Source organism: Myotis myotis, unplaced genomic scaffold, assembly GCF_014108235.1.
Source record: "Myotis myotis isolate mMyoMyo1 unplaced genomic scaffold, mMyoMyo1.p scaffold_m19_p_19, whole genome shotgun sequence".
Lineage (NCBI taxonomy): Eukaryota > Metazoa > Chordata > Mammalia > Chiroptera > Vespertilionidae > Myotis > Myotis myotis.
This window is the reverse complement of record NW_023416323.1, coordinates 5444162-5465731: the sequence shown is the minus strand read 5'-3', so window position 1 is coordinate 5465731 and position 21570 is coordinate 5444162. Positions and strand designations below refer to the sequence as shown.

Genomic DNA, 21570 nt, shown 5'->3' with positions numbered 1-21570 from the left:
ATATTGATTGAAAAACATGAATGATAAGGGAACGTTTTCATTGCTGATCAAGTTGGTGGAGTTTAGAAATGAAATAACAGAGCCATGGCCATTTAACTATTCTTTAAAGTGGATTAGAGAGTATTGGAATTGGACGTCATAATAATACTCAGAGAAGCAGGTATAGAAAGAAGAGAGGATGGGGAGGAAAAGGTAATGAGCCAGCAAGAAGGTTGAGGCTGGGTTATTAAAAGTGTGGCTCAATCAGTGGGAAGTCTTTGGTGGTGGGCTAGAAGAAAAGAGACATTTTAAGTGTTTGCAGTGGCTTATTGATGTTACACACACAATACACAATAAACATGCCACACACAACAGTATTGAACTCCTTGGTGCCTTTTTTATGGGGGGGAGGGGTATAAGAATCAAGAAAAAGGGATGTGTCCCACATTTTGGTCAAGAACACCATAAAGACATGGAATCTACAACAAGAATTTGATACAGACACAAATCTAGCCAGAGGTGAAGGAACAATCTGTAGGCTTTTGCTGAAATGTCAGACAGGGCATGGCTTTTCTACTGGTGTAGAAGATATGCTACCAATTCACACTACTTATTATCAGGTGACCCTCGCTGACCTGTGACCTGCAGTACTAGCGCCTTTTCTTAGGGTTGTTGACAGAATTTTGGGAGATGGAGTTGGGTGTCCCTATACACTTGGGCAGAGTTCTGTTTTCCAATGGTTCCTTCCATACCCAGTAGGGGGGCAGTCAGCGGGCCACCAGGCAGAGCTCATAGGTTGGGGGAATGTTGCCAAAGCCTGAGATCTTGGGGGTGATATCGATGTCAGCAGGTGGCACCAGCGGGCGTAGCGAGAAGTTCTGAAGGACAGAGGTGAAGTAGAGGAAGAGTTCCATTCGGGCCATGGCCTCGCCCAGGCAGATGCGCTTTCCTGTGAGCACATTGGAGGAAGGGAAGGTCAGTCACACTTGCACTGGGATAGTGGGGTCATGGGGAGCCTTCTGACTCCACCACTCACCTGAGACTCAGCTACTTCCTCAGCACCTCTGGGGTCATAATAACACTCACTTCACAGGGTTATTATAAAGACTCAGCGAGTTTCTAGTTTAGTGCTCAGCTAGGATCTGTCACTCAATGTGTGGCAGCAACTTCTCTGATGGCTTGGATTGCATCATAATCCAAGATGGAATGGTTGCAAAGGAACTTTGAATATGAAGATTCTGTGCATTTTAATTTCTCAAATGTTTATCAGAAGCCTCACTGGTGCTAGATACTGGTGAAGGTCACTTTTGTACTACAATGGTGTATGTGGCTAATTCATACTGCATATTTCAGACAGAGACCATATAACTAGAAAAGCCTAAAATAGTTTCTGTTTGATCCTTAGCAGAAAAAGTTTGCTGACTCCTATATAGTGCTATTACTTTTCTAAATATAAGAGTCAATGATTCTAATATTCTGAGATTCTGGGATTCTAGGATTCTTTGACATAGCACTCAATTTCCTTTTCAGATATGAACCAAATATGGACCAATGGTTGAGAGACATATCAAGCATGTTCCTGAGGGAACCAGACCATAGAAACCTACCAGAAGAAAAAGGCACAAAGGCTTCATTCTTCTTGAAGCGGCCCTTTTCATCCAAGAAGTGTTGGGGATAGAAGGCATCTGGGTAGCGGAAGTATTTGGGGTCTTTGAGGACTGAGCCAAGCAGGGGAAATACGTCAGTGCCCTGGGGTGAAAATAGGGGCAGTGAAGAGAAATCAATGTTGGAGTATGGGTCAAGGAACCGGAGGAGAGAGGGTTATAGTGGAAGGAGAAAAAGTGCCAATGAGTGTGTACTCCACCTTGGGCAGAATGTAGCCTCGGAAATGTGTGTCCCGAATGACATTATGTGGAACACCCATGGGCACGATATCTGTCAGTCTCTGTATCTCATGGATCACAGCATCTGTGTAGGGCATCTTGACTCGGTCATCTACACTTGGTATCCGATGTGGTCCAATCACCTGGTCAATCTCTTCATGGATCTTTGCTGGAAGAGGCCAAAAAATATAACAAAGGACACAGGATATATTTCTAGGAGCCAGGTTTGTGCCATGGGTTTGTATCTTTTTTTGTGTTTTTTGTTAATCTTCACCCAAGGATATTTTTTCCATTGATTTTCAGAGAGAGTAGAAGAGGTGGGGGGGGGGAGGAGAAAGAGATAGAGTAGAGATAGATAAATATATAGAGAGAGATGTGAGAGAGACCAGGGCTGGGCATCAAACCTCGGTACATGCCCTTGACCGAGATTAAACCCACCACCCTTTGGTGTACTGGCTGACGCTCTAACCACTGAGAATACTGGCCATGGTCATGGGTTTGTATCTTCAGTACCTGTGGACCCTGAGGGAGCTGGCCATGAGTGTTTGCATTGCCTTTTTATTCACAACACCTGACACATTAGTGGGGTTACTCATCAGATCACTGAGAGGCACATAGCCTGGAGCCTTGAATGCCATTGTGACATTTGGTCTTCATCTTGAAAAAAATCAAAGAGCCATGGAAGGCTGATGAGCAGGGCAGAGTCCTGGTCCCAGCTGGGCTTTCCTACCCAGAGTTTTGACAGGATGGGAAAGAGCACGATAAATAACTAGGTCAGGATTGAAGCAAATGACAATGTGACAGTGGTTAAGAATACTCTTGGTGCAGTCACCCTTCTCTGCATGTCCTCAATGAGTAACACTGGGACAAATGACTTCACCTTCTGAAACTATATTTCTTCATCTTCAAAATAGGTGAGACAAGCTCTTAGAATTTAAAATTTACATAAAATCCATTAAGTAAGTAGCTATGACATTTCCTAGTACATAGAAAGTGTCCATTACACATGTGAATTCTTAGATTAGTAAGAGACAATTTGGACAATGGAGGAGACACTAAAAGAGTTTGAGTGGAAACAAGTTAGTCTTTCCCTTCATCTGTAGTAGAAAAAAATTGTTGTCTTGTTTTGAATTGCATTAGAAGAAAGAGGGGCCAATATTGCACATTTTTCTTAAGCAAGTAATGTGCTCCTCATTGTTGGAGTTACTTAACCATACCAGATTCCAATTGATTGGGGATGGATTCTAGTTTATTCTGGCACTATAGTTAGCTAAATAACAGTCATCAAAGACATTCACTTACCTCAGAGGGAAGGTAAGGGAGGGTGGGGGTAAGGGAGAGAGATCAACCAAAGGACTTGTATGCATGCATATAAGCCTAACCAATGGGCACAGACAACAGGGGGGTGAGGGCCTGAGTGGAGGAGGTGGGGCAATGAGGGGATAAGGGGGATAAAGGGATATTGTAATACCTTAATCAATAAAGAATTTTTTTTAAAAAAAGACATTCACTTCCTAATTCCTGTGAATATGACATGTTTGACAAATAGGACTCTATAGAAATAAACTAAGGATGTTGAGATGGGGAGATTATCCAGAATTATCAAGGTTGGCTCTAAATACAATCAGAAGTGTCTGTATAAGAAGGAAGCAGTAGAGTCAGAGTCAGAGAAGAAGCTGTGACAACATAATCAAGAGGGATTTGAAGATTTTTGCTGCTGGCTTTGAAGAAGGAGGGAAGATCATGAGCTCAGGAATGCAAGGAATATAACTCTAGAATCTGGAAATGGCAAGAATCATGTTCTACCTTGGTTCAGCCCAGAAAAAGCCTATTGAATTTCTGAACTCAGGAACTGTATAATAGATTTATGTTGTTTTAAGCTACTAAGTGTCTGCCCATTGATGACAGCAGCTATGGGAAACTAACACAGACACCGTGTAGAAGACTAATTTAAATGGTCTTCCAAGACGTAAATCCCAAGATTCTGTATCCTGAGGTTCTAAAGTGTGAAGGATCTAAGGCTGAGTTCCAAAATGGCGGTAGATTAAGTGGAAGCCACACTGACAGTCTCCCAGGACCAAACTGGAATTACAACTAAAATACAGAAAAGCCATTCTAAATTATCAACTGAAGACTAGTTGGAGAGAACCCTGATAACCAAGGGTAGAACGTGGAGACCGCATAGAGACTGGTAGGACGTGTGAAGGCACAAGAGGCCTGGCTGGACTCCCACAGATAGCAGCTGATGTTCTCAGCTGTGGGGGATTCCCACTGAGAACTCTGGGGTCTAATCACCAAGCTGGGCTCGTCAGCCTAGAGCAACAGAACCAAGAAAGGTTCCCACAAAACATCTGGTTGTGAAAAGCAGCAGGGTTGCTGTCTGTCAGGGAGAGATGGTTGGAATGCAGGCACCCTCTTAAAGAGCCAATGCACACAATTTCATGTGCAGCCACTAACCTTGGACTCTGGCAGAGGGAGGGCAGAGTGGACTAGAGCTGTGTGAGGAGAATCCGGGGTTGGAAGCTTTGGGGTTAGAGCTTCGAAGGCAGCTGCCCCAGTTTCCTGTACTAAGTCACTCCCTCCTACTGCAGAGGACATCTTTCTCAGGGAGACCTTTACCATTCAGGCAGCTTTTGTCTTGGGGATGGGAGGGGAAGCAATTGCCCCACTCTGTTGGAAAACCTCTTGCCCCATCCTCTAGAGTTTAAGCCTTGCTGTGGTCTGTAGCCTGAGGCTAATTAAGACTGAAAATAACAATCAGACTGCTAGCAGAGGTGGATCTCTGGAGACTATGACTCTTTGCCTGATCTCTTTCTGGACCCGGGGCTAGGAAAATCAGAAGTATCACATGATCTCACTCATATTTTGAATTTAATAAACAAAATAAACTGATGAACAAAATAGATCCAGAGACATAGAAGCATGGAACAGACTGTGGAATCTCAGAGGGAGGTGAGAGTGGGTGGGGAGGAAGAGATTAGCCAAAGAACTTGTATGCATATATGCATAACCCTGGGACACAGACATAACCCACAGACACAGACAAGGCTTGGGACTGGGGGACTGGGACCAGGTGTTGGCTAGAAGTGGCCAATAGGGAAAAGAGGGGACATATATAATACTTTCAACAGTAAAGACTGAAAAAATTAAATTAAATTAAAATGCTAATTAATGAAGAGTCTAAGGCTATAGGTTTCTAAGATTTCAAAGTTATGTCTTCTTTCCTGGTAGGAGTGGGAGTCACCAGGTGAGCAGCTCATGTGGACACTCACCTTCCACCTCAGGATGCTTCATTAGAAGCAGAAATCCATAGCGTAGTGTAGAGCTCACAGTCTCTGTGCCAGCAAAGAAGAGGTTGAGAGTGGTGAGGACCAAGTTCTTGAGGTTGAATTCTGTGTGTGGATTGTTTTTGTCCTGAAAATGAAATGGATGAGAAATAGAATCACCCTTTTCTGTCTTTATCTTCTTATTTTTCCCTTTGTGTATGGTAGGCCTTTGTGAAAACACAATAGATGGGGAAACCAAGTGGGTATCTAGGAGAGGAAATAGCCAGAGCAAAGCTCGTGAGGCAGGAGTATTCCTGGTATGTTAGAGAATAGCAAGGAGGTCAGTATGTTTGGAATGGAGTGAACAATGAGGAAAACGGGAAGAGAAGAAACTAGAGATTGCCATGTTAGATTTGAATGTTCTGTGACATTAGGGTGTAAAATTTTTAACTTTCAAGTGCTGCTGTTTTATATTAAAATATCTAGTTCTATAAATCTATGACAGAAGTATTAAGCTTCTAATTTCTATATCTCTATGACTTTCAAGTTTTAAATTTAAACTCTTAAGTTTAAAAACTTTATATGTCTAAGGTTCTCAAATTTTAAGACTCAAAAGACTCATCCTAGTTTTCTTTTTTTTTTTTTTAATTCTTTTTGTTGTTGCTGTTGTTGTTAATCCTCACCCAAGGATATTTTTCCATTAATTTTTTAGAGAGAGTGAAAAAGAGAAAAAAAGACAGACAGAAACGTCGGTGTGAGAGAAACACACCAATTGGTTGTCTCCTGCAGGAGCCCTGACCAGGGCCCAAGCTGGGGAGGAGCCTGCAATCAAGTATGTGCCCTTGACCCTTTGGTCCACAAGCCAACACTCTATCTACTGAGCTAAATCGGCTAAGGCTGGTTTTAAATTCTTTATTGTTCAAAGTATTACATATGTCTCCTTTTTTCCTCCATTGACCTCTCCCTCACCGTTTACACCCCCCAGCATATGCCCTTCCCCCCTACTTTCTGTGTCCATGGATTATGCTTATATGCATGCATACAGGTCCTTTGATTGATCTCTTACCCCTTCCCCCCTCCCCTGTCTTCCCTCTGAGGTTAGATGGTCTGTTCGATGCTTCTATGTCTCTGGATCTATTTTTGTTCATCAATTTATATTGTTCATTATATTCCATAAATGAGTGAGATCATGTGATATTTATCTTTCTCTAACTGGCTTATTTCACTTAGCATAATGCTCTCCAGGTCCATCCATGCTGTTGCAAATGGTAAGAGTTCCTTCTTTTTTTACAGCAACATAGTATTCCATTGTGTAGAGGTACCACAGTTTTTAAATCCACTCATATGCGGATGGCACTTAGGCTGTTTCCAAATCTTAGCTATTGTAAATTGTGCTGCTATGAACATATGGGTGCATATATCCTTTCTGATTGGTGTTTCTGATTTCTCATCCTACTTTTCTACAGCTGTAAGTCTCTGGCCCTTATAATCATACATGATTAGAAACTTGTAATGTTTTAAGTTTCCATGTTCTTAAAATTTTTAGATTCAACGTTTACTTTGGAAAGTTTAAGAGTTTATGTTTTTACAGTCTTTAGATCTCATCTATAAGTAAAATTACACCATGTGAAATAATGCTGGCTTATTTTTTTGGTCTCTACCATGTCTACAGATGAGTTTCAAGTTGCAGGTACTAGGGATTGAGGAGATGAGAGGAAAGGATTGGGAGAAGAGGATGAGTTACCTGGTGCATCTTGATGAGGAAACAGTCAATGAAATCTCGAGGGTTCTGTGGATCAAGGGATTCCTCATTGATCTTGACTCTAGAAGCAATGAAGTCCTTGAGCTCCTCTATCAAATAGTAGACGCGATTGTGTCTTCCTGGCAAATACTGCATGATTCCAGAATACATGTCATATAGCTGTGGGGAATAAACAAAGGTGATTTGTCAGCAATGGGCACCCAAGGCCATTCTGGGCTGAATCTCGAGTTAGGTAGCTGGACTCAACATTCAGGGTTTGAGAACTAGGTGCGTCCATTTGCTTTTTGGAGATTCAGGGCATATTGATACTTGCCTCTTGGGGTTTTGGGGAGTATTATGCAAGATAGCAAGTTATTAATTATTTGTGATTGGGGGTGGGCATAGAGGTGGCTGGTGGGAACCTGTGCCCAGGGTGTGCTCATCTCAATGAAACTCCCATTGATCATCTGCAGCAGCTTCAGGAACATCTTGTCCTCATAGTCGAAGCGGCGTCCAAAGACAACGGAACTGATGACGTTGGAGACAGTGCGGCTCAGGAAGAAAGTGGGTTCAGTGGGGGCACCTGGGTGATGAAAATTATCTATGTTGGAAGCAATCATCAGGAGCATGGGTTGTGGAATCATTCAGTCATGAATATGAGTCCTAGGTCCACTGCCTAATAGCATGCGTTAGTTATTTCATATTTGTATTTTGAGTCAATTCCCAATATGCAAATTGGTTTAGTAACCACTTCACTGGTTCATGAGGATTCAGTATAATTACCCATGTTAAATGCTCAACACAGTCTTTGCCATGTAGTAAACAGTAAAAACATGATGGTGGAGCTTAATCATTACTTTTAGTATTGGTATTTAATTGTGCTGGAGAGTCACAAATTTGGAAAAGGAGTCCTAGAAAGGGATACATTTTTAAAAAAAAAAAAATGGCTGGCTGGAGTTTGTCTATATCTATCAATGGTTCCATTTGACCTATTAAGCAAATCCTTCCCTTGGTCTCAGCTGCTCTGTCTATAACACAGGATACTTCTCAGGACACTGGATTTGGGGATGATTTCCCTAGAGCAATGCCTATAATCACAAATATACAATTTTGCAAATTATTTCTGGAGATATATAGACATTCAAAATCTTATGTAGACTATTTAGTATCCATGGAGTCCAGGTGAGGGACCTCTGACTTAGAAAAATTATCACCAATTCTGTCTTTTAACTATTCATCTTTGTTTTTCTCAGCCCCTGTGTGTTTTTTCTCTAGACCTCGGTGGTTCCAGATCTTATTTTTGGGTGGGGACCAGATTCCTTTAAAACTATAATGAAATGGGTATAGTGTTTCAGATTTTCAAGATGAAAAATTTCTAATGATCTGTTTAATAATAATGTGAATATGCTTAACATTACTGAAAAGTGCCCTTAGGAATGGTTAGGATGGTAAAATTTTATGTGATGTGGTTTTTACAATTGTGTGTGTTTACATACATATGTAATTGAATTTGGTCCCATCACCAGAAAAAGGCACAAACTGACATATTGTCAAAGTCTGCATGTGATATCAGGAGCTCACAAACTCCCTGAGATCCACTGATTAAAGTTTTTGGACAACATGTCTCTAAGTCTCCTTCATGTTAACTTTTTATATGGGACCTGGCTGGAAACGTCAGTGAATTCTGAATCTTCTTCATCCTCTCCCATTCCAGAGCTTTCTGTCACCAAGGCCTATGAGCTCTCTACAACCACCCACTCTGCAGCTCCCTCCCTCCTTGAGGCCCCATACCCTTTGTCTTCCGTAATTCCTCCAGTAGGAAGCCAGCCTCCTCCTGGATTCGCTCCTCAATGCTGCGCTTTCCCATCCCGAAGTCCCGAAGAATGGTCAGGGAGAAGCGTCGGAGAATCCTCCATCGTTCTCCATTAGCCAGAGCTACACCTGCGGGAATCTCAGTGTCAGTCTTCTGCCTCCCCTCCCCTTCCTGTGTCTAACTCTTTACTAGACTAGGATGTGGACAGATTATGAAAGCTCTAGAATCTGCTTTTAGGGAAACCTTTCCCAACCCCCCAGGCTTGATGGGGAGACTAAGGTTTCCTACATATAGGACCCTCAAACACCGTCTAGCACTGAGGTGGAGGAAAGGGAATCAGGCTCTAGTGATTGAGGAGATCAAGGAGAGTTTCCTACAGGATAAAGTCTTAGAACTGGATGAATGGGATGGATACAAAGGAATGAGGAGGGAAGTATAGATAGAATGCCATATAGAGTAGCCTGGAATGAGAAGACTATTCTGTTTTCTATATACCATTTGGGTTCTTTTTTGTTATTATTGTTGTTAATCTTCATCCAAGGATATTATTTCTATTGATTTTTAGAGAGAGTGGAAAGAAGGGAGGGGGGGAGGGAGAGAGAGAGAGAGAGACATTGATTGGTTGCCTCCTGTACAGAAATCGAGCCTGCAAATGAGGTACGTACCTTTGACTGGAATCAAACCCAAGATCCTTCAATCTGAGGGCTGACACTATCTACTGAGCCAAACTGGCCCGGGCCCTTTTGGATTATTTTTTTAAAAAACCCACATTTTTATTGATTTCAGAGAGGAAAGGAGAGGGAGAAAGAGAGAGAGAGAGAGAGAGAGAGAGAGAGAGAGAGAGAGAGAGAGAGAGAGAGAAAAAAAAAACATCAATGATGAGAATCATTGATTGGCTGCCTCCTACACTACCCTCACTGGGGATTGAGCCCACATCCCAGGCATGTGGCCTGACCAGGGATTGAACCGTGACCTCCTGGTTCATAGGTCTATGCTCAACCACTGAGTCAAGCTGGCCAGGCCCCACTTGGATTCTTTAGAAATATATATACATGTACACAGAAGCTCACATATGTACATCAATATGCCTACACAAAAAGAGTTATCATGTAGTGAAAAATATTTAGAAATTATCAGATGTGAATGGGTTGATGAGTTAATGTTTGGAAATTTAATGTAACGATTTTGGTGGATTAATGAAAGGAAGAAAGAGTTTATTACAGGAATGACTGATGGATGGATGAAAGACTTAGTGGATAAGTGAAGAGTTTATGGATGGTTTGAGATGGGTGGATAAAAGGTTGGAAGGGTGTGTGGACAGAAGGATTAATACATGGATGAATGATGGAAGGATTAATAAATGGATGAATTAAATGGTGGATAGATGGGTAAATGGAAAGTTAATTGATAGATATGTAGGTAAATTGATAGAAAGATATGTGTATAGAAAATCTAATTAATGAGTGATTTTTTTAGTGAATAAGTGGATCAATAGCAAATGGATGAATAGAAGGAAAAGTATGGGGCTAGATGGATGGATGAAATATAGGAAGAATAGTGTGAGGCTGCTTTGAATGGAAAGGTGTGGGCAGTTAGAGGTTGATGTGTAGGTAACACTAGAAAGTATCTACCTAAATCGAGGGGCAGAGATCTATGGGTTGGATCTGTATGTATGTATAGGAAAATAAGAAGTAAGGTTGGCTATGAGGGCTTCAGTGGGTATACAGTGTAAACTAATCAATTAAAAATAAGAACAGAATTAACTCAGCAGATACTGTAGAGTCAGATGGTTTAGGTTCAGAATAAAATGGTTCTACTATTTAATGTGTGATATTACCTAACCTTTCTCACCCTCACCTTCCTCATTTGCAATATTAGTAAGACATTACTAGTTCTCTCAAAGGAGTCAATGCAATAATTCATATAGAGTACTTATCAAAGAACCTGGGATATAGCATGCACATTACAATCATTTTGTTTTCATTGTTAATGTGTTGTTGTTACTTACCATAACCTTGGAAGTTTCGCTCTATTGAAGCCATTTCTCCACGGCCACTGAAATCATCTGCTCTGTCAACCAGGGCCTCCTTCACTGCTTCATGTCCACATAAAATAACTACCGGCCGGGGACCCATGTACACAGTGAAGACTGGGCCATATTTCTCCCTGAGCTGGAGTGAAGGAAGACACAAGAAGATGGGGCTGATTGGAACACTTAAGTATAGACCAATCAAAGATTTTAGGAGGTGGAGATTTCAAGAGAATACAAATGTGGAATAAAGGTAAGTCCTGAGCTTGGAAGGACTATTGAGAAAAGGACACAGATGCCTTGACTCTTGTGATCCTGGGCAAGACTCCCCAACACCTCCACAAGTCTTCATTTCCTCATCTGTGAAATGATGGACCTGGATGAGATAAACCCCAAGATTCATGCTTCTCTCTCTGAAATGCTGAATTTCTAGAATCCTAGGATTTCATGACACTCAGTTTCAAAATTCTAAGATAACCAGACTGCAAGAGTTACTGTGTTTAAGGATACAAGGTATTGTGAGTCCAAAGTCCTGAGAATGTGAGTCTTAAGTTCCAATGTGCTAGGAGTCTGTCTTTCCAAGAGTCTGAGTTTCTGAAATGTCAGAATTCTGAGGTTCATAAAATCTATGTTTCCAATAGTCTGTGTTTTAGAAGTTAGAAGGTTATACATGTATTTGTCTATAAAATTAGTTACTTCCAGCTCTGATAGAGAAGGTAGACAGACTTACCTTCATGAAAGACTGAAAGGTGGCATCTGTACGAATTTGTAACAGGTTCCCCAGGAAGGGTATCGGTGTGGGACCTGGGGGTAGCTTTCCCCCCTTGTTGACCTGCTTCCAGGCAATGAGGATAAGCAGACAAGACAAGCAGAGTGCCAGAAAAATAGTGAAGGCCCCTCCCAGCTCCATGGTGCTAGATCGAGAGGTTGTATCCAGGGCTGGAGGTCCTGCCTAAATACGGTCTGGGAAATCAGCAGTGCAGAAATCTGAACACTCTGGGATTCAAGTTTTCCGGGTATGGATATCATTAAGGAAGAGATTGCTTTATCTGTGGGTGGGCAGTTATATAACTGATAATCTCCAACATGAATAAAGGTAGATTGAATTCACCCAGGTAAGTCCACTGGGAACATTCCCCTTTCTTCGTATTTCCAGTCCCTCAATTCTCCCTCAGCTCAACCCTTTGTTCAACATGTCTTGATTGGGTGTGGGAAGTATTGAACACCATTTTTAGGCTACTTCATTTAGGAATCAAACATCTGGGCTCAAATTTCAGCTCCATCTTTTCTTCACTGAGCAAGTGACCTAACCCTCTTGGCCTTAGTTTCTCCATTCACCAAATAAGGTAACCAAACTGTTTTTAGGAAGTCTTGATAGAGAATAGGGATGAATCTTTTCTCTTTGCCAGACCCTAATTAGTCATGTTAAAAAAAGAAAAAAGAGGAGAAACCAAGATGGCGGCATAGGTAAACACCAGAGTTTGCTGCCTTGAACAACCACTTCAAAAATACAACTAAAAGACAGAACGGACCTTATCCAGAACCACAGGAAGGCTGGCAGAGTGGAAATTCTACAACTGGAAGGAAAGAGAAAAGCATACCAGGACTCAGAGGAGGTGCGGTGCGGACGTAAAATACTAAGGTAAAGAGGCGCACATGGAGCGGGCTGGTGGCTGAGGGCACGGTTGTCGTTTTCAATTGGGAGGGAGTCTCAGGCTCTGAACTCCAGTTCCGGGCGAGTCTCTAGGAACCCAGACTCATACGGGAGAAGCGGACTGTCTGGCATCGGTCAGAACTCAAGGGCAGCTTTCTCTCAGAGGTGCTTGCAGCGATTACCGGAACACTGAGAAGCAGACCCTCTGAGGGCAGGACTGAGAGCAGCCATAACTGCTCGCCCTGCCCTGTTGATCCCGTGGGGCCTGCCCCACCCAAGCCTTTCAGGGAGGCTTTTGCTGGGTAGCCTCAGGCAAAGGCTAGATTAGCACCTCCCTACAGATCCAGGAGCCAGGAAACCTAGAGGTCAGAGTGGGACCATCCAGTTTGCAGCTTCTCGGACCCTTAAAAGACACACTCAGGGGGCAGACCCAGTGAGCACCAAAGCCCCATTGAAGCAAGTCTTTCCCCGGAGGGGTGTCTCCAGCACAGAAGTTCTCCCACTGCAGACACAGCTGATTCTCACAGCCAATTGGCCTGGAGGTCAACTCCTCCCAGGGATAACTACAACAATCAAGGCTTAACTACAACAAGACTGTGCACAAAGACCACAAAGGGGTGCACCAAGAGTGTCCTCCTCAGGTATTTAGGGAGGCTGAACCACTGGGCCCTAGAGGACACTTAGCACAGAAAAACCACTTTATCAACACAGGGAAGCATAAAAAAAATGTGGAGACAAAGAAACAAGACACAAATGACAGAAATGGAGGAAAGCAAACTACTGGATATAGAGTTCAAAACCACACTTTTAAGATCTTTCAAGAATTTTCTAGAAACTGCCGATAAACTTAATGAGATGTACAAGAAATCTAATGAGACCCTGGAGGTTGTGATAAAGGACCAACTAGAAATTAAGCATACACTGACTGAAATAAAGAATATTATACAGACTCCCAACAGCAGACTAGAGGATCACAAGAATCAAGTCAACAATTTGAAATATGAAGAAGCAAAAAACACCCAACTGGAAAAGCAAAATGAAAAAAGAATCCAAAAATACGAAGATAGTGTAGGGAGCCTCTGGGACAGCTTCAAGCGTACCAACATCTGAAATATAGGGGTGCCAGAAGAAGAGAGAGGGCAAGATATTGAAAACCCATTTGAAGAAATAATGACAGAAAACTTCCCCTACCTGGTGAAAGAAATAGACTTACAAGTCCAGGAAGCGCAGAGAACCCCAAACTAAAGGAATCCAAAGAGGACCACACCAAGGCACATCATAATTTAAATGCCAAGAGCAAAAGACAAAGAGAGAATCTTAAAAGCAGCAAGAGAAAGAAACTCAGTTACCTACAAGGGAGTACCCATACGACTGTCAGCTGATTTCTCAACAGAAACTTTGCAGGCCAGAAGGGAGTGGCAAGAAATATTCAAAGTGATGAACAGCAAGAACCTACAACCAAGATTACCTTATCCAGCAAAGCTATCATTCAGAATTGAATGTCAGATAAAGAGCTTCACAGATAAGAAAAAGCTAAAGGAGTTCATCACCACCAAACCAGTATTATATGAAATGCTGAAAGGTATCCTTTAAGAAGAGGAAGAAGAAGAAAAAGGTAAAGATACAAATTATGAACAACAAATACACATCTATCAACAAGTGAATCTAAAAATTAAGTGAATAAATAATCTGATGAACAGAATGAACTGGTGATTATAATAGAATCAGGGGAATAGAAAAAGAATGGACTGACTATTCTTGGGGGGGAAAGGGGTGTGGGGGATGCGGGAAGAGACTGAACAAAAATCGTGCACCTATGGATGAGGACAGTGGGTGAGGAGTGAGGGAGGAGGGTGGCGTGGGAACTGGGTGGAGGGGAGATATGAGGAGAAAAAAGAGGAACAAATGTAATAATCTGAACATTAAAGATTTAATTTAAAAAAAAGAATAAAGGCAGTGAGATGAAGATTTAGAATAGCCTGAGAACTCATTTGAAAGGGTTTTATTCAATAAGTTCTCTTGTTTATACTTAGGTGATATTAAATAGTAATAATCAAAGATTACTTGTGTTGGTTTATCAGAACTTTGCGTGTGTGTGTGTGTGTGTGTGTGTGTGTGCGCACACACATTCAATTTCAAAGTCTGAGATGTAGAAACCATCTCTAGAGGAGAAGGCCAGTATTGAGGTATGGCCTAGCAATTGTTTTCTGTAATAATCTAAATAAATGGTGTTCAACACTTTTTGTACCAAATATTTGTAAATCTTTTGTCCTGAAGCAAAATCCCTGAGTATTATATCCTACTTATACATATTATTAAACAAAACCCAGTGCCCTTCTCATGTGTCTAGGTTCTCAGACTCAGAAATTGAATCTCTTAGGGAACTCACAGGTTTTTAAATAAGACTTGGCTAGCTGGGCTGAGGCAGCCTGTGTCCAGAAATGGTGGGAATTCTGGGAAAACTGAATGACTCACAAAGCACCACCTTCTGGATCTTGGATCTCCTGCTAGGATGTCTTTTCTGGAGTAAAAGTCAGCTCTAGGCTGCCTCTATTGACTCTCCCAGTGGTCACCTCTTTCTTCTATTCTGATCCTCCGCCCCCCTCTCCTCCCACGCAAACACACTTACAACTCATTCAGAACTAATCTTTTAATTATCCATGATGGTTCAGAAAAGGAGAGAGAAAACCTCTATTACCTTGGTTTGGTAATAAGCTTTTAGATACAACATCAAAGCACACTCCATGAAAGAAAATTTAGTAAATTATACTTAATAAAAATAAAAAATGTTTGCTCTGAAAAGGACACCAATAAAATGAAAGTATAGCCCTGGCCAGTTTGGCTCAGTTGATAGAGCATGGGCCCACGAACTGAAGGATTGTGGGTTTGATTCTGATCAAGGGCATGTACCTTGGTTACTGATGTGTCTCACATTGTGTTTCTCTCTCTTTGTTTCTCCCCCTCCCTTCCACTTTCTAAAAATCAATGGGAAAATACCCTCAAGTGAGGATTAATAACAACAACAAAAAAAGTGAAATGATAGTATAAATTACAAACTGAGAGAAAATATTTTTAAATCACATATCTGATAAAATACTATTATCCAACAATTTAAAAAATCCCAATATTTAAAATGGGCAACAGATTGAAACACATACTTTATGAAAAAGATATATGGATGGCAAAAAAGTGTATGAAAAAATGTTCAAGACCATATGTCATTAGAAAAATGAAAGTTAAAACCACAATCAGGCCCAAACTGGGTTGGCTCAGTGGCTAGAGCGTCAGCCTGCTGACTTAAGGGTCCCAGGTTCGATTCCAGTCAAGAGCACATGCTCGGGTTGCGGGCTTGATCAGTGGAGGGCATGCAGAAGGCAGCTGATCAATGATTCTCTCTCATCATTGATGTTTCTCTCTCTCTCTTCCTTTCCCTTCCTTTCTGAAGTCAATAATAATATACTTTTAAAAAATTCATGAGCCCTAGCCTGTTTGGCTCAGTGAATAAAGCATTGGCCTGCGAACTGATAGGTCCCAGGTTCAATTCCAGTCAAGGGCACATGCCCGGGTTGCGGGCTCGATCCCCAGTGTGGAGTGTGCAGGAGGCAGCCAATCCATGATTCTCTCTCATCACTGATGTTTCTATCTCTCTCTCCCTCTTCCTTCCTCTCTGAAATCAATAATGATAATAATAATTATATATATATATATATATATATATATATATATATATATATTTATTTATTTATTTCATGGATGCATACAATTTTGTATAAAATTTCAGGATAAATTCCAAGATCACCCCACCAAGTCCATGCCAGAACTATTTATCTCCGGTGCTGAAATATTTACACAGTCTCCAGGTGAGGGATGTAGTCAGGTGATTTCTCTACCCAATCCAGGAGGAATGTAGCTGAAGAGGTATCTATGAGACTAGATTGATGAACTGAGGCAAAAAGAGAGGGCTAAGAAGAAAATTTTCTTTTCTGGCCTTCTATTCACCCCTCACCCCATTATATACATACCCCTTTGCCCCTTAGTCTGTCCAGGACAGACTAAGTTTGATTATACAACAAATAGTTATATAATCAGCTCCACCTTACCCTCTCCAAGGGCAGTGAGCCAGGAGGCATAGTGGGGGCAAAGATCATGTATAAGTAAGAAGGGAGCAAGGGAACAGGTTTCAGGGTGACAGAAGAGAAAGAGCAGCACTGAGCAGAGAGAGTAAAAGCCAGGGAGACACAGAAAGAGAAAGACACAGACAAAGAATCAGAGAGAGATGACTGCTGACTGAGGGGGCCGGGGGTGCTTTAGATTGGTTGGTCAGGGAGGGCTTCTTTGAGGAGGTCATCCCCCTCCACTTGGCTACCACCTGCCTAGCTCCCCATTTATCCTAAATCTGTGAAGATCTCCCAGGCCGACTCAGGAGATCAGGCTCCTCACAGTGACTTCCTCACAGGGTGACTCCCTCCTCATGGCCTTCCCAGATCCAAGGCCCTGCAGGGGTCCATCACACCCTGATAGCAGGCACAGCAGGCCTGCAGCATACCACCCCTCCCCCACCAGCTCAGGCCTGACTAAGTCCGTCAGGAGCAGAAATTAGGGAGAGGAAGGCAATTGGGGTTCCTGGGGGAACTGGCAGGCAGGGTGAATAGCCCAGGATTGGCTAACTTGAATAACTGCAGTAGCTTTGGGGCACAGGGGCTATCCCTAGTTGTCTGGTACTTCTTCCCAGGTTGATTTAAGGAAGTTAATTTTTAGGGAAAATATTGGCTTAGTGTCTGAGAGTTAGCTAAAGAGGGTGGCTGGGAACCTTGGTTGGCTTATATATGAAAGGCAGGCTCAACAACAGGTGGTTCACTGTCTCTAGGAGTCAGCTGGTCTTAGAAGAGGAAGTCTTTCTCCAGTCAGCAAGGCCACAGTGCCAGAGCATCAAGAATACAGAAAATATCCTATCTAAAATAAAGAGGGAATATGTTAATTGACCCTCACGCCATTGCAAAGATGGCGGTGCTCACAGCCAATAAGAAGGGAATATGCTAATTGACTGCCATGCCCTCAAAGATGGTGGTGCCCACAGCCACAAGATGGCCAGCAGGGGAGGGCAGTTGTAGGTAATCAGGCCAGCAGGGAAGGGCAGTTAGGGGCTACCAGACCTACAGGGGAGGGCAGTTTGGGGGGACCAGGCCTGCAGGGGAGGGCAGTTGGAGGTTATCAGGCTGGCAGGAGAGCAGTTGGGCACCAATCAGGCTGGCAGGGGAGTGGTTAGGTGGTGATCAGGCTGGCAAACAGAAGCAGTTAGGGGCAATTAAACAGGCAGGCAGGTGAGCGGTTGGGAGCCAGCAGTCCCAGATTGTGAGAGGGATGTCCAACTGCCGGTTTAGGCCTGATCCCACAGGCAGTCAGACATCCCCTGAGGGGTCCCAGATTGGAGAGGGTGCAGGCTGGGCTGAGCGACCCGCCCCCCCCCCTCCAGTGCACATATTTTGTGCACCAGGCCTCTAGTATTAATACAATTGGCCCTGTAATAATGAGATGTCAAGTAGACAAACACTGAATCTAAGAAAATACAGTTAGAACAAGGGTTTAGAACCAGACTTTAAACTATGGTGAGTTATCAGAGTGAAAAAATGCCAGCTTGGAATCCTTTAGAAAGGGAAACTTTCTTCCTCTGATTTCATCAGAAATCTATGGTTCTTGGTGCTGGGTTCACAGCAGTGACTTACAGCCCAGCCCCTCACTGTGTTCCCCAGGCTCCAGGCAGGCACCCTCTCCCCGCCTCACTCCTGCTGACACAAGCACATGGACACATTCCAACCCTCAGCTCTTTCAGCCTCACACTCTGCTCACATTTCTGGGCTGAGGTAGGTGTGTCGGGGAGTAGAGGCTGGTTGTGCAAACCCCCTGAGATGCCATCATCCAGCCCGACCCCTCTGGACCAGCACTCTCCCATTGGGCTGTGCCTGCTCGGTGAGGGCAGGGGCACAGGCTGTCTCAGTCTTTGCTGTGTCACCACCTCTTAAGAGGCCACTTAATAAATATTCAATAAGTGGCAATTTAATTAATAAGGCACCAAGCTACTGCAACATTCCAGGTGAGGAGCCTGAGCTGGGACTGGAGAGGTGGTGACTGGGTCTCTTTCCCCTTCCTCATACCTCCTCCTCCTTTTCTCCTCCTCCTCTTCCTCCTTCCTGCCCCCTGTCCCCATCCCTGCTTTCCCCATTACCAACCTGGCCAAACCTTTGATTATATAACCTCAGTTCTTGTTCCTGCTCTTGCCTAGGGGAGGTCCATTCCCCACCCCCACAAAGACCTGTCCTGGCAGAAGGGCTGGTTCACAGGCCAGTGGCTGAGACAGGGTAGTAAGCCAGGGCAAGTGGAATAGGAAAACTGATGCAGGTAGTTAAAAGGCCAAGCAGTTTACAGCCCTCTAGTAAATCGCAGAGTCTGACCTTTCCTAAATCAAGGACACTTCAGAGTAAATGGTTTACACTTCTCCACAACCAGAGGGTAAATAGCTTAAATCACCTACTCAGGGAGACAGCAGAAATCCATGTAGTGCCATTTGTGCCAACCACACGAAAGGACAGGTGAAGTTAAGGGAATAGATCTCATTTTGGTGCACCAGCATAAAGCTGATGAATATTCTATTGTCCCCTGTAAGACCTCCCATAAACTCCCAGCCTTTAAAAACCCTCAAAAAGTAAAATAAAATAAAAATCCTCAAAACGAAGGTCCCAGCCCTAACCGGTTTGGCTCAGTGGATAGAGAGTCGGCCTGCGGACTAGAGGGTCCCAGGTTCGATTCCGGTCAAAGGCATGTACCTTGGCCGCAGGCACATCCCCAGTAGGGGGTGTGCAGGAGGCAGCTGATCAATGTTTCTCTCTCATTGATGTTTCTAACTCTCTATCCCTCTCCCTTCCTCTCTGCAAAAAATCAATAAAATATATTTTTAAAAAACCAAAAAACCAAGGTCCCAGCACAGGCTCTCCCTCTCAGGAGCATCCCTGTGCCTTTCCCTTCACCCTCTCCTTCCCCGACAGACGTGCACCTCCTAAACTCTAAGGGTCCACACAAGACTTGCAACCAGGGAGCAATAGGCAGTGGCAGCTTGTCCTGGGTTAACTCCCTGTCCTTGTCCCAAGGCCCCCCTTTCTCTGACTTCTTAGTGAGCCAAAGCAGCCCAGTCTAGACTTGTAGGCAGCGGGAATGGCATCAGGTGTGGTCACATGGGACCTAGGTTCAGCAGTTCTGGGTAGGAAAGAATTAAGAGCCAAGACTCAAGCTATAAGAGAACATTTATTTGCAAAAATCACAGAGGAAGGAGAAATAATTCATAGAATAAATGGCTTAGGAAACAAGTTATAGAGGTAAAGGGAGGATCCTAGGAGTTGGGAATGAGGAAGGTAAAGGTGACTTGCCTGGGGGGAAAGAGGGAGAAGGGCAGGGGAAGGGAAAGGCTCTGGTGTGCCCCCGGGAGGGACAGCACTCTGGGTCCTCTGTCCTAAGGGTTTTAAGGGTGGAGATTTTAGGGGAGGTCCCCGGGCAAGATCTCAATATTCAGCAGCTCTCCAGGTGTGTCCTTTCAGGGTCTGGGTCTCCACTGATGGATTGGTTGGCACCAGGGCAGGTCATTATCCAATGCAGTTGGTCCTGAGGTCAGCTGTGGCATTGCTTATCTGTTTTTGCTGCTTTTTTGGGCCTGGAGCTAAAATACAACTGAGGCCTAAATGTCATCTCTAAGGAGGATAAGGTCAGGGATCTAAACCACATGACCAGTGATATGGTAGGGGAGGAAAGGTCATCCCGGGAGTGAGGTCCCACCCTATAATTGTCCTTTGTTAGGCACCCAGGGCCTTCTGTACCTGGCCCATTGTCTTGCTTGCTCATGTTTGACTACCTGCCTACCACAGGTTTATTTCCCCATCTAGTCCCTCTCCTGTTGCTTCCTCTCTCCTAGGCCCTTCCTTGTTTCACTGTCCCCCAGCTTTAATAAATGCCCCCTCTCCCCCAGTTGATGTGGCTCAGTGGTTGAGTGTTGACCTATATGAACCAGGAGGTCCTGGTTTGATTCCTGGTCAGGGCACAAGCCTGGGTTGCAGGCTCGGTCCCCACTGGAGGGCATACAGGAGGCAACTGATCAATGATTCTCTCTCATCATTGATGTTTCTATCTCTCTCTCCCTATTCCCTTCCTCTCTGAAATCAATAAAAATATATTAAAAAATAATAATAAATAAGCATTCTCTCAAAATCACCTGGACTCGTGTTGTGAAATCTTTTCTGCACGAAGTCAAGAACTCAAACACTATAGACAGTCCTGCCAGGTCTCGTGTCCAGTAACAGGAGGAGGGCTGCAGCTGCACAGACTGGTTGGGAGGTGAAGGGGGTGCTGAAAGGTCAGGGGCCTCCAATACACCACAGCCAGCAGGCAGGATGTGCCCAGAAGAGCAGTCAGAATCTTTGTTCCTCTGAAATGTTCTAGAAGTACCACACGGACTTCAGACTGCTACAATTTAACTCAATTCTGACACTATCTACCTAGAAATAGTGTCAGATTTCCACAAGTCTGCCCTCTGCCTTCACCTCAGTTGCCAATAGCAAGTAGTAAGTCCCCAGGTTACCCACAACTTCTGTCTTATTTGGCTGCTAATTAGAGGCTTTCACGAATACCTCCTCAGGTTTGATTAAATTGCTAGAGTGGCTCACAGAACTCAGGGAAACACTTTACCAGTTTATTAAATGTAAAGATACAAATTTTGAACAACAAATACACATCTATCAACAAGCGAATCTGAAAATCAAGTGTTGAGGACAGTGGGTAGGGAGTGAGGGAGGAGGGTGGGGTGGGAACTAGGTGGAGGGGAGTTATGGGGGGAAAAAAGAGGAACAAATGTAAAAATATGAGCAATAAAGATTTAAAAAAAAAACATTCCTCATGAAACATAGTACAGATTAGTGTTTTTCTTGTGGTGAGGACTTTTAAGATTTACTACTCTTAGCAACTTTCAAATATGCAATGCAGAATTATTGACTACAGTCACCATGCTGTACATTATATCCTTATGAATTATTGGCTTTATAACTGGAAGTTTGTACCTTTTAGTCCCCTTCACTCATTTTGGCTATCCTCATCCCCCATCTCTGGCAACCACTGTCTTCTCTCTTTCTATGAGGTTGGGTTTTGTTTTTGTTTTCCAGATTCCACA

The 21570-nt window shown here is 43.4% G+C and overlaps 1 protein-coding gene across 1 annotated transcript; it reads right to left on the bottom strand.

The window, feature by feature from the left end:
- Positions 1–746: 746 nt before the first annotated feature.
- LOC118674540 (cytochrome P450 2G1) lies at positions 747–11621 on the bottom strand. Its single transcript, XM_036346451.1, has 9 exons — positions 11442–11621; positions 10691–10853; positions 8661–8810; positions 7292–7452; positions 6873–7049; positions 5135–5276; positions 1844–2031; positions 1587–1728; positions 747–928 (listed from the first exon to the last, which is right to left on the bottom strand). Exons 1-9 carry the CDS (start codon positions 11619–11621, stop codon positions 747–749), a joined length of 1485 nt encoding a protein of 494 aa, XP_036202344.1.
- Between the last annotated feature and the right edge of the window lie 9949 nt (positions 11622–21570).